We start from the raw sequence: 13672 nt of genomic DNA on the forward strand, positions 1-13672 counted from the left end.
CAGCAACTTCCTAAGTACATCTCAACAGAAGCACTGAAAACCTACTCTGGCAACCAAAATCATATAATAAAAAGAAAGAGGCATACTGAACCGTGTCTATAAAAAGTATTATTTTTAATAATACTTAATTTTCCAAAACAATTAAAATCACGCCAAGTTATCATTGTAATTATTTTCCAACAAACTACTCTTGCAAGTAATCTAAATGACAACTTTTGCATGAATCCATTTTTCCTGTCCCCATCAAAATGATTTTGCTGGTCAAGAAAAAAGTAAGGTGCTCTGAGGCAGTCATTAAGTAGCCATCAGAAACTGCGTATTGATTTAAGAAGACTTTAAAGAAATCATAGCCTTCGTGATTGTACTGAGCATTTCCACTCTTATATGATCTCATAAATGAGACACAGAATATCCAGAGAAATGGAAAGACGAGTACATAGGAGAATGTGTTTAAAATTCACTAAAAATATGAGGAGGGACAAGACATTTTTACGACCTCACAAAAGGCTTATTAAAATACTACTTTCCTCTTAGCTACAAATCAATTTCAGACCAAACCATTACTAGTCTTTGAGTGTAAAATGACCAACTCGAGCTTTTCATCAGATTTTCTTCATTATCTTATTTTATGTATGCAAAAGAAGCTAGTTCATTACATTACAGCAGGCACCAGTTGAGTTATTCAGTTCTTTATCTGTCATGAATCACTGATGGGTAATGTGATTTTAAGCAACCAAAATGAACTCATTCACATACAAAGGTTTTTCACCACTACTATCATATATCCCTCCACATATTGCATTCATGACCTAAGTCTGATGGCTACATAGGTGAAAATCACATTTGAAAGGACAGTCTTGCTTATTCTCGCAAAATTATTTTGTTTGAATCATTACTTCAGCAAGATTTCTGTTGAACAAGACCTAAGGAAATGACAGAGTTTGCTTTTTAATATTGGCTTACTCTTGCTTATAGGACAGTACATGTATGTTGGCACATCTAATTTATAGAAATCCAGTTGAAATATCCTAACAATGCAGTTTTGGAAAACAAATTGAGGCATAGTAATTAATAACTGCTGCCATATAGACCTCCCTGGTCTTAGGAGAAACAAACATTAAAATTATTTCTCCTTCATTAAGCTACGTTTCTTTGCTTTCAGAAGAACTGGGAAAAATATTGCTTCTGTTCAGATTATCTGTTCATTTGCTATTCTAAATCTCTCACAGCTGCCAAAAGGTATTGGAGGGAACTGGGAAAAAAGCCCCACGTTTGGAGTTATTCCTTACTGCTTCAATAAATGACATTTTCAAGTTATTGGAAACTACTTCCAAATGTCCATAATTCATGGTATTTTCATATTTTAAAGTGAGCTGAGCTACACTGTCATCCACAGAGTCAAACCCAATTAATTACTTTTCTATTTCCTTTTGTCAATGTCAAATGTGCTCTCACATCCCTATAACCAAATGCTAACAGCACTGAAAACCAGCCCTCAGCACCAGTTTTTAACACAGCTATTTCAAGACCCCACAGTCTTGAAGGAGAAAGTTGCATACAGCATTAGAACTTCAGTATTTACTGCAGCAAGCTCAACTAATTTCAAGGAGCATGACAGAAAGTTAACATGACTGCCTTACCCTTTTTTAATGGGATGGGTATTTTAAACAATTTTCAATTGAATCTGCATTGAAAGTTTTTGAATTCAATTAAGTTTCAATAATATAGAAAAGAAAATACATTTTTACATCAAGAAGCATCAGACAACTAGTATTAAATGAAAAAAACACGTCAGTGAAATCAAACTTTGCTAATTGGGCAAATTGAATTGTTTTCTGTATATGCAGCACATGTGTGCTTTCCTTTACTTAACAGGCAAAATACAGAGAATCCAGTAGTAACTCAAGGTAATGATATATAATTACTCCATGTGAATGGCAATTTTTCAAGGTTTATCACTGCATTGAATATACTTTGTTTCTATTAAAACTAAATTTGAGACTTTTCTGTTTCATTATTATTCTAAAGAAAGCAGAACTGTCATGAAATATAATTAGCAAGTCACAAAGGATCTTCTTAAACAGATATTCAGAATTCTGTGACTCTGACAGCAGATGCTTTGCAGAGTACAGCAGCTCAACTGACAAAGAACAAAAATTAGATTCAAGATGTGGAATAACATTAAGTTTATGAGTCTGCTGGCTCTCATTGCACTCCAATTCTATGGGACTAGGAAACCACGGGGAACCTCCTCAGCCCAAGAAGATCAGCAGCAATACTTCTAAAGCCTCAGCTTCTTCCAGCTCAGCTCATCAGGCACACGGTAATGATGGCTCATTAATGGAAAACTATTAGTGTCACAAACTAGGAAGGCTGCTCAAGAACCTTCCAAAAAGAGAATGAAAAACAGACAGGTCAGAACTTGTATTTTTATATTCCAGGTTCCAGAAACAGTTCTTGTCAAGCTGTAAGTTTCAAATCTATGGAAATAGGTATGGTTCATCACTGCCACAGGAGTCTGCTGAATTAAAATTAAAAATGCAATCACAGTGTTAATAACTGCATAGGTCTGGCTTTCGATTCTAGTTATTATAAACACTGCATTGCAGTTGATTGAGAGTACATTAGCATTACATTTAGATCTGCCATCCTTTTCAGAATGAACCAAATGTTTTATACATTAAAGTGGATTTTTCTTTCACCAGTTTATGATTTTATAAAGAAAATAATAATTGTTAACATTTAGTTTTTATAAGGGTAGCAGTAACTCAATTTAGAAATATGAGCAATTTGATTTAAAAAGTTACAAAGTATGCTACTTCCATTTTGATGATACCAAATAGTTGTCTTAAATTTTTCTCTATTCAAAGAGAAAATACTATTTTATCACCATGGATAATTCTCCACACACAAAGTCACGTACATGTAAAATAAGAGAAATCAGATGTGTAAAATAAGAGAAAGCAGATGATAATTTGGCTTCTCAATTTGGAACTATTTTCATTCCTTTTTCAGGGATGGTATTCACAAATTAAAGCAAATTGAAACTATCAGCACAGAGCAGTGTGATTCAAAGTCATTAAAAACAGGTAGACTTTCTTCTATTGTGCATCTCACACTCAACCAGCTCTGAAAATGCTTTGATACATGTATAAAAAAACAATTCAGCATTATTTTGAACAGGTTCATTTTTTTCTGTCCATCCACACTGCCAACAATTAGGTTATATGGGAGATATTTAAATGATTTAACAATGAGGAGAGTCAAGCACGCCTCAATCTCCTAGAAAAACAAAAACAAAAAACTCTACTATACCTCCACATTCTTTCTCTTCCTTTTCTGTTAGTATTTGTACTGGCATTTTTAGTTTTTAAATGAAGCATTTTTAAATATATGTCTTTATATATACTCAATGTTTAGGTCATGTGTTCCTAAATACCTGGACAAAGACCTTCGCCACTATTTTCAATAACCACATGAACTAAAACCATAATGAGATTGGATAAGTTATTTTTCTCCAGCAAGATAAGGAATGTAGTCAATCTCTGTGACAATTGAGAATTATGTAATCTCATAAACATTACCAATTCAGTGGTTTGAAAAGCAAGCACGTAACATAGAATCATAGAATGGCCTGGGCTGGAAGGGACCTCAAGGATCATCCTGCAGTCGTGCAATAAGTGTGCACAACAAGCACTTGAGATCTACAACAGCTGACAATTTCTCAAGCTAAGATTAAAAACTTTCAGAAGGGAAAAGGAAGTAACGAGATGAAAGGCAGTAGTTATTGCTGTTGAATCCTTTGACAGATCAGATGACAATCTTGATCAGATTTTTATTATTTAAAAAGACAAATAGAGCATTTCCCCGTGCCTTTTCAATCATAAGAGAATACAATCATCAAATCACATGATATTCTTTACTCTGAAATCTTGTAAGCAATTTTAAGCAATCCCTTATGACCAGCATGTTAGCTGCTGCACAAAGTTAACTTCATACAGGCACAATGCAACGGTTTAAGATCAAGGACAATCTGAGAAAATCTCACACAAAGCTTGACTGCACAGTGCCATCCTATCCCTGATCACATACATGTTGGCAAAAACTGAAAAAGAAAAGTTTTTGGGACATGACAACAATTTAGCCATTGCATGGAAGGACCATTACATGCATATTGGTTGGTTAAACTATGAATTTATTCTCTTTCATTTAGCAGCAGTCATTTAGTCAGACTCCTCATATCCATTTCATATCAAAATACTTATTATGCATCCTGTTAGTTCAGAAGAATCAAAACTTATTATATTTCTGAACAAACACCACATACAACATTCCTAATTCTGAACTAAATATCACTGATTTGATTTGCACACAAGAGAACCCCCAGTTTTAGCAGCCAATTAAACAGACTACTCTATTTTCTTCAAGTGCTGTAATGTATAGAAATGATCAGATGAATAAAGAATCCAAACTACGTACGAGGGTTAGGCCATCACAGACAATGTTGCTGTGAACGCCATATAAATGGATAAATTTAAAAAAATTGTTTTTTAAAAAATGAATAAAGCCTGACCTGGACACTCACTAGAGCTTTGGATTAAGTATATCACTCACATATACATAAATATAAATCTCCCTATAGGTTAAAAGTGGGTCAAACAAGTTTAAGCTTTATATTGAAAGGCTTCCACTGTAACAAATGCTATAAAAACAATCATCACATGGAGATAACTCTGCAGGTAGTTGACAGAGCACAGCACAGAAATACATGTCTGTACACAGCTTGACAGCCCTGCAGTCCCTTTATAACGCTCAATAGTTCCTTGCAAGAGACCAATCTGAGCCTGACAGGCTTTTTAACTGTGTAATTTGTTCTCTATCTAGTGCTCAGGTTTAAATGAAATCTACACCAACTCCATCATTGGCAACAAAATAAAAGATTGCCTCTAATTTTCAACTATGTAAAGCTCAAGAACCATTAACCAATGGATGACAACTTGAACAACACAATCAAAACTGAACTGTTGCAAGCATTAAGGAAAGCAGTTCAGTTTAGTTGAAAATTCTACCCCATTTTTTGTGTTAATTGAACATATAAATGCTACAGTAAGCTGTTTCTATGGTTTTGCTTTCTGGAAATATCTGACTACATCAGATTCTTCCAGCTAGTATCTTATTTTCACGCAATAAGCATGTTACTCCAGAAGTGCAAAAGATGATTCAACAGCACTGAACTCATAGATATGTGTATACATTTATAAAAAAATATAATCCATATTAAGTGCATTTCTACCTTATTTTGTTGAGGAACTGGAGAAGACACTTTCACTGTTTCTTAAGTGAAAGTAACTTCAGCTCAACATTTTGCTCAGTCAGCAGCATTCCATTAATGATTAAGATAAAAATACAATTACATCACGTTCAGATTTTTGTGATTTTGGTTTTGATTTTGACAGACAAGAAAGTATACATTATTTTCTAAAAATGATAGGGTCATGGGAGGGAAACTTTGATTAGGCAGAGATGCTATTAGCATCCTTCCACATGACTAGGTACTAATTTGGTGTGAGGTTTTTGTTTCATTTTCAAGCCTTCCTGCTACCCAACTGTGGCAAATCCATGCTTCATATGCATTGCAAATTATAGAAGAAAAAAAACCATCCAAATAATCTTCTTCAAGTACTTCACTTCTTTGGCAACTCAGCAAAGCAGCCACATCTGATGTCTCCCACTAAAATTTTAAAGGAGGGTCATTTGACAAATATATTGATCTTAGTTCAAAGCGATTATAAAGTTCTTGCTCTCACATTAGTTTACCTACACCCCAAAGGAGCTATGCAGAATGTAGTATATAAAAATGTTTGCCTTCATTTTGTCTTTTATTTGCGTTATCTGGAACTAAATTAAATGGGGTGTGGAAAGGAGAAACATATATTTATAAAATGAAATTACAAGTGGACTTCCTGATAACAAACTTTTATAGTACATTGAAACACAATGCTTTTGACTCTAACTAGAAAGTGTTAGACTGTTTTCAATACCGATGGCAGTCCCTGAAGCATTCATCAGGTAGAGACCACTTGATAAATCATTATGGAAAGGCAAATTGAACACCCCAAAACTCCAGCAAGTTTTCAGGTGCAGTTCAAAGCAATTCAATTTTGCTATACTGGTGTTTCCATACAGGCAGGTACTATGATCAAGTGATTTTCTAATTTTCACAGGCAAAATCTTGCACTGGCTACTTTTCTTGTATTTGTGCAAAATGATCACAAGTCTTGCTAGATTTTGAGCTCTTAAAGGTTCTTCAAGATGTGACATGAAGACCTCAAACCCTACTCTCATTCCCCACTCTGCTCACTTCCTCTCTGAAACAAAGGAAATTTAACAAGCGTGCCACAAAAGAACTAAACCCTTAGCAATTTCTGTTTGATAACTTTATCCTTGGAGCATGAATGTAGCAAAGTGCACTACCTATCAGGTGAGCAAGGCTCTGAATAGCTTGAATCATCATTAACAAAACTGATCCTAAACAGCGAAATGTGTGCCTGTAGTGATTAAACTGCAGTGGATGAATTCTGGCAACATTTATTTGTGTACTGGCATAATATAAACACGTAACCAGGCATATTTTCCTTAGGAGAGAAAAAGAAATGCTGAGCCACACAATGACACATTTGTAGAACAGCATTCATAGTTACATTTTTTCACACAGATCAAAGCAAAAGCTCATATTCATCTATGTCAAGTCCATCAGAAAAGACTGCATAAAATAGCAGTGCTTCCAAATTCACCTATTTAAACCCATACTTGTTACACACAATTTTCAATTTTATGATGCAAATAGCAATGTCATCTCAATGCATTTCCACTAATTAATAGATAAAGATAACAAACCTTGAACTAAAACTTTGAAATTTAAAGACGTTTAAGGATGTCCTGGTAACCATAACCATATCAAAAATGTATCATTAAAAAGAGAGAGAGAAACAAAAATGGGCACTGATGAAAAATTAAATGCTCTTAGATAGTTTCTGTAGAGGTCACTGCTCTGAATGCAGATGTTAAACTGAAGACTATTGATAAGGGAATTTTGAACCTTTTATTGTATGACATGAACATCTGCTCAAGTGAGCTTACTGTGAGAGTTATTTTTACCAGAAACAGAATTTAGCAGGTTATAAGGAACAGTAAAATACAAAATGAATAATAAACATACATTAGCAGACTGTTCTTTACTCATAAAACCTCAGAAACTTAGATATGGTGTAAGTGATAGAGCAAAATACCTCTGTATCCATGAATCAGTTACTCCATTTTCTACTGTAGTCTCATGTTACAGCAAAGCCTCCATTGTGTTTTGTGTTCATATCTAACTTTGCACAAGACAACTTATTAAAACATAATTTACCCAATTATCTTGCTCAGAGAAGGAGCTCGACCCTCAGCTGAAGCTTTGCAAAGCAATTATGGGGCCATTTAGAATCACTGTTTTGATATTCTCACCTGCCAGTTCAAACTAACAGAAGAAAGCATTTCCTAAACAAACAAAGCAGCAAACTGAGAGGTTCTGGGCACACAGTAACACAGGAGAGACCATCTGTGCTGCCTTCCTGAATGGGCAGCGAGGGAAAGCACACTGCTGGGCAGGAGTTCACTGTGCTGTAGGGGTGGCAAGGCAGAAGAGAGGAAGGAAAGGACTTGGTCCAACATCAGAAGCAATAGATACCAGAAGGGCGAAGTCTTTGGGGTCTCACATTTCAGAACTCAGTTATTTTGCACTCAGTTACTTAGTACTGCTGCAGAGTAAAGCAATTGTGTTCAAAATATTCCTTTTGCTAACCAGTAAATTGTCTCTCAAGAAATTAGGATACAGTAAACATTGGATTAACCCTCCAAGGATTGACATCTACACCCTGTAGCTGGGAGAGATTAGGCTATGGCAATATTTATTGTTACTTTCTGCCCTGGAGAAAGTACTGCAATCACACACCACAGAGAACTTCTCCTTCACTTCTGCCTGTTTAGAGAAACTCCTGAACACTTTTCCCTGTACGTGGCATGCTGTTTTCTCCCTTCCTCTCTGCTGGATGTCCCTGAATATAAATAAAAGATGATTACTGGTGAAATGTCTACTTTATTTTATAATTATGTTTCATAAAGGAATATTTTGTAGCAAAACCTGTAGGTTCAGAGCAGAGAAGATGTAACAGTTTAACATTGTATCTCTAAGATGCTGCTTTTGCTGTTGCAACAGGAAATTCATGTCAGGTACCTCTGAGAAATATATACTTGAGGAAAACATTGAGTGTTGTATCACACCGAATAGCACAAAATATTCCAATATGCTAGAAATAATAAGGAATAAATGAAATTTTCAATTGACTTCCGGCAAATCTGTTTTCATTACAAATGGAGATTTTGCATGTATTGCATTACTTATGGTAATTGTGTGACATCTATTATGAATAACCATGTATTCCAATCATCTCTTTTAATTATATTCCACCATAAGAGCAAGCCATGCAGTACCTTACCCAGATTGTTAACTCTGTGTGTGCTGATATCACATTCTGATGGCTGTGCTGAGGACTGATGTTCAAGATGTGCACAAACTGTAACAGAAACAGTTTTGTAATCGTCATCTTCATTAGCGAGAAACTGATTTAAAAAAAAAAAAAAGCTGAATTTAAACCCAGTTATGCGATAAGAAAAATAAAAACTTTTCATTCCTTTCTTTTACAAAGTCCCTGCTAATAGGTGCCCAAATGTAAAGTGCACGGATATCTGCAAGTTGATGCAGGGGGTTAAGCAGCAGACTTTAGGGTTCTTACAGAACTGAAGAAACCCAGGTTTAAGTGGACTTGAGTTTCAGTAGTGGTACAAATACAGTGGCAGCACACTCATCTTTTGTGTTTGCTATCCATTGACTGTTTATGGCTGTTGGATTTGTTTGGGCTTACTGACGCGATAAAAAGTATAAAATTACAGGTTGCTCAATAACTACTCCAATTATAAATTTGCTCTCTACTAGACTAGAAAATAACTGCTGGACTAAAAGTATTCATTATCTATGAACAGAACTTCACAGCTTTTTCAATAACAGGAATGCCAATTATGGGTTAAAACTCAAAGGAAATATTCATTTTATCTGTTCTGAATCCAACCTCAGTTTCCCTGCCATTTTTCAGACAAAACTTTGCTACCTTTAAGTTTTACTTTCATCCTTACAGCTTTGCTTCTCTCTCTTTTAAACTTCTTACAGCTCCTTAGGAGGAGGATTTCTCACACCAAATTGGTGAATCTATGATTTAGCCTGGTCTCTTGCTGTACTAAAATACAAGTAGGTAATTTTTTTTTTTTTTTTTTTCCAGATGATCTCAGCCACCACAGTGACAGGAATCTCACAATACATCTACAGATATAAGCTGATATGGAAATGCTAAGATGCTCTGCTAATTGTTAATGACAGTAACCAAGAGAAAATGGGAGGCTGCAACTAAGCTAACAGTGAAATCTTTTGAAATAGGAAAGTGAATCCAATACATTTAACCTTCAAAAATACACTGCCTTCATATAAAACTGGATCTTAAAAATTATAATGTAAAACATAAAAATCACAACATGGGGAAGACAATAGGGAGCTGCTATGAAATGTGACCTTCCACAGCTATCAGCAGCCAACTTATTTAAAATGTACAAGTACCACATTTTTTCACAATGACAAGAACAGGCTTTCCACACTGTTCATTGCTTTATGGGCATGGTGTAAGTGTGCATAATAGGTACCACAGCAGTAAGGACTCATGGACTAGCTTCAAAAATTCTTCTGCAAGTCCCTGGAGTATGTAAGGACAAACAGTGCCACTTTTAGAGGACATACAACAGTAACACACCTTCAAAACTGTACATTGTATGCCCCTGAACTACTCATAGCAAGTGCAAGCATAACATGTTGGGCTTGAGGTTAAGTAATCTATAAGGCCTAAACAACAATGACAGTTAACAGGCAAGGGAATAAACCAAACTGAATTTCAGCATATGTTAACAGTGTAGCCTAGAATCTGATCCATTATGACACAGCTTATTTTTTTCCTACGCCTATCTTTCTGAGATCTGATGACTCTCTATGAGCAAGGCTTTAAAGTCAGTTGAACACATCAGTAAGAAGAGACTGTTCATCCCTCTATGGCATTTGGTAAGATGGACTTTATACCAAGAACCAGATTCTACACTGGGAGCTACTGTCTCTCCCACACATGGCCTTAAGATACTTTTTTTTTTTTTTTTTGCTACATCCGAAGAAATTCTTATTATTACCCTGCTAAATGCATGTAAATGAGTAATCTGGTTAGTAAATTACTCCATTTGCAAATTAGCAAAAAAAAATGTTTGATTTCATTAATTCCAGGTCTTTTTTCCTTCTGAAATTGTGGCACAGAGCATTTCATAAACACCACCGCATTAATATAAACACAACTATGCAACCAGGACAGGTAAATCCTTATCATGAAGTATGCCTCCTTCAACAGTAAGCACTTTTCAAGTGAGACTTTCAAGTGAGACAAAATTTGAAGGGAGAGAAAGTATTCCAAATGATAGAGTTGGAAAATAAACAAACAAGAACACAGAGAGACAGGCAGACCATCAGAAGAGCATTTGCACACAGAATTCCAAAATCTATTATCTTATGCAACAGCATTTCCTAATGTGAGTCAAACACTATCCCTTTGTTTGTAGTCTGCAAACAAAATGACTCCAGCCCTCACATAATTAACTGGTCTCTCTATCACCACTAAATTCAAGTGGCTTACATACACAGAGCTGAGCAGTCGTTCTTTAGGCCATTTGAACACAGTATTTTTTCCCAGAAGGCTGTGAATACAACAAAGCTGACCTACTGGCTTGCTACTGCCAGGGGTAGAGTCTCACCTGCCCTTTGTACGAGGTAGCTCAATACAGCTAAAAAACAATAAGCATAGGACTTGTTTTTCTTATTCTCATTTGATAAGGAATCAAGACTGCTCAAATAAGGAAGAGACACTGAACAGTTTTGTTTGGACCTAAAAGCCAAACCAAAACTGAGATATTTTCTCAAAAAGAAATTATCAAATACTGACAGTACAGAAAGTAATTCTGAATCTCTTCTCCATTTCTGCTAATGAAACATACTCTCTATTTCCCCCATATTTTCATACAAGATCCATTACTTATATCTATTCTACTCACTCACAGGGTATTTTCTATGCCAGCAAAGCTACTGCACCCCTCTTCCAACTAATGTCTTCTTCCAGAATACCTAGAAAAATTGAGAAATTCAAGGAATTCCAGTTCTCTCCTGTTGCAGTTTAACCCAGCAGGTGGCTGAGTGCCACCTGGTTGCTCGCTCACTTCTCCTTTCCCAATGTGATGAGGGAGAGAATTGAGATAAAGTAGAACTTGTGGGTTAAAATAAAACTATTTACTCAGAGAAAAGAATAATAATTATGGTGTGTGTGTGTGTAAATAATAAGTGATGCACAAGCAATTGCTCGCCACTCCCTGAATGAAGCTCAGCTAGTCCCCAAGCAGCTGAACAGTGAGATGAACTCCTGCCTCCTTCAAAACTCCTTCTGCTTGATGTCACATAGCACAAAATATCCCTTTGGCCTGTTTAAGTCAGCTGTCCTAATTCTGTTCCCTCCCAGCTCCTTGTGCCCTGCTTCAAATGGCCTTGGCTCTGTATAACACAGCTTAGCAGCAACTATAAACATCAGTGTGTTATCAACATTGTTTTTCTCACAGAACCACAGCTTAGCATCACACCAGATACTCCGAAGAAAACAGAGTTTCAGTCCCAGCTGAAGCTAAGATGACAACTCATTGTAACAAGTGATATCATCCTCCTCAATGCGCTTTAGTGGTTGGCAGCCCTGCACACTGCAGGGAGGTTGGAATGAGATGATCTTTGAGGTCTCTTCCAACCCAAACCTCCTATGATTCGGAGTCCACACTATCTCTGAGGACCCACTTAGACTGCAAAGCCTTCACAGAATCAGAAGTTATTTTTAGATCTTTGCCTGAAAGTGAACTGACACATCATAGTACTGATTCCGAATTGCTCTTTAGCATTGCACTAATGTGAGCTAATAACAGTAATGCATATGTAGCTTCTGTAACCAGCACTAAAAGAGTACTTTCCCACAGGGCTGGATATGTTTACTGTGTAGTTGTAATGGTGCAGGGTACATTACTGCAATATGCAAATGCAAATATTTATATTCTGCAATAACTGGTTTTTATTTGCTGAAGCTTAGTTTTATAGCAAATATTAATACTACTTTGGGCTAAAAAACATAAAAATCATAATTATATAGCATAAATACAGATGTGATATATGTGCAATGTACAAGCCAACTAAATCACAGTTAACAGCAGCTCTGTAACTTCAGGAGGAATTAAAACTTTGTACACATGCTAAACACAGTGGTTTTCAAGCTAAACACCATGGTTTTCAACCAAACTTGTGGAAGAACCTGTCTGCCTAGAGCCAGCATGCTATCTTCAAAGGAAAAATCTATCAGAGCTTAACAAAATTAAAAATTACTTTCAATATATATTATCACACAGCGCTGATTAATAGTTTTTTTTTTTTTTAACTGCAAATACATTAATAAAAGCATCAATTACATTGTCACAATGCAGAATATGTTAATCTCAAATAATACAGTACTTCTGATAGCATATGACAGTGCAGCTTATAAATATATAAATTGTACAGCAAACCAGATGCTATTCTTACACTAGATGACCCTAGGTCCCATCCCACCCATGAAACAGACCCAGAACAATTACACTGCAGCTTTGGGTGTTATCAGATCTTTGAAGGAGCATCTGGTCCAACTAATGTTTTCTCTAGTCATTAACAAAGGAACAAGCCACAGTAATTCACAGCACAGCACGCTGCCTCAGCAACAAAAAAAAGACCACCAACTTTGTAAGGTAGATTTTTATATATGCTCTATTTCTTATAATCCCTACAATTACAATACCTTCTGTAAGAAGACAGCAGATCTCTATGGAAAGACGTAATACTAAGTAATCCAGAACCACTTAGTATATTACAGTTAAAGTGTTTTTTTTTTTTTTTTAATGGAAAGCCTTTTTCATAATCAATTCCAGATGAAAAATAATTGTAAAGTGTTTCATTTATTACATGCACACACGTGTGCATGTCCACTATGAAGTACTACAAAATTGCTAGGTCCTGATAGCCCCTATCTCATTGTTCCAGATGGAAAGCGTGTTGGTTTTTTTTAATAGCCAATTCAATAAACTGTTGAAAAATGCTCTGTATAATATAGTATTGCCATAGATCTGATGTTTGTCTCTGTCATTACATTTTGCATTCAATCAATTTACAAATGTTGCTGTGTTCCTGTTGTGCTAGTTTTCCTTACGGCATCCTGAACAGAAATCCAAAGATCAATATCTTGTCTGCTGAAAAAATGTGGGACACAACAAATGAATAATTTTATTTACAATAAAAGTCCTAGCCCCAAAGTGTATTCTGCTAATGCTCAAAATCATTTTTCATGTTGAACACAAAATGGAAGCAAGTACCCTGCACAACACTGTGAGAAAGTGATAAAAAACACAGTTCACTTATACTGAAAAAGTGAGGAAAAGCATG

The 13672-nt window shown here is 35.7% G+C and overlaps 1 protein-coding gene across 13 annotated transcripts in view; it reads right to left on the minus strand.

The window, feature by feature from the left end:
• FHIT (fragile histidine triad diadenosine triphosphatase) overlaps nucleotides 1-13672 on the minus strand; it is a 511778-nt gene that overhangs the window by 363627 nt on the left and 134479 nt on the right. For 4 of the 13 annotated variants that reach the window (XM_090148332.1, XM_090148329.1, XM_090148330.1 and 1 more), the window contains exon 3: nucleotides 8538-8615. The exons of the other annotated variants lie outside the window; for them this stretch is intronic. In XM_090148332.1, coding sequence (XP_090004458.1) covers nucleotides 8538-8615 — 78 coding nt within the window. The remainder of the gene's footprint in view (nucleotides 1-8537; nucleotides 8616-13672) is intronic. 13 annotated transcript variants of the gene reach the window in all.

The sequence above is a fragment of the Phasianus colchicus genome, chromosome 11 (genome assembly GCF_987193195.1).
Source record: "Phasianus colchicus chromosome 11, bPhaCol1.hap1.1, whole genome shotgun sequence".
In the NCBI taxonomy this organism is placed as follows: Eukaryota; Metazoa; Chordata; class Aves; order Galliformes; family Phasianidae; genus Phasianus; species Phasianus colchicus.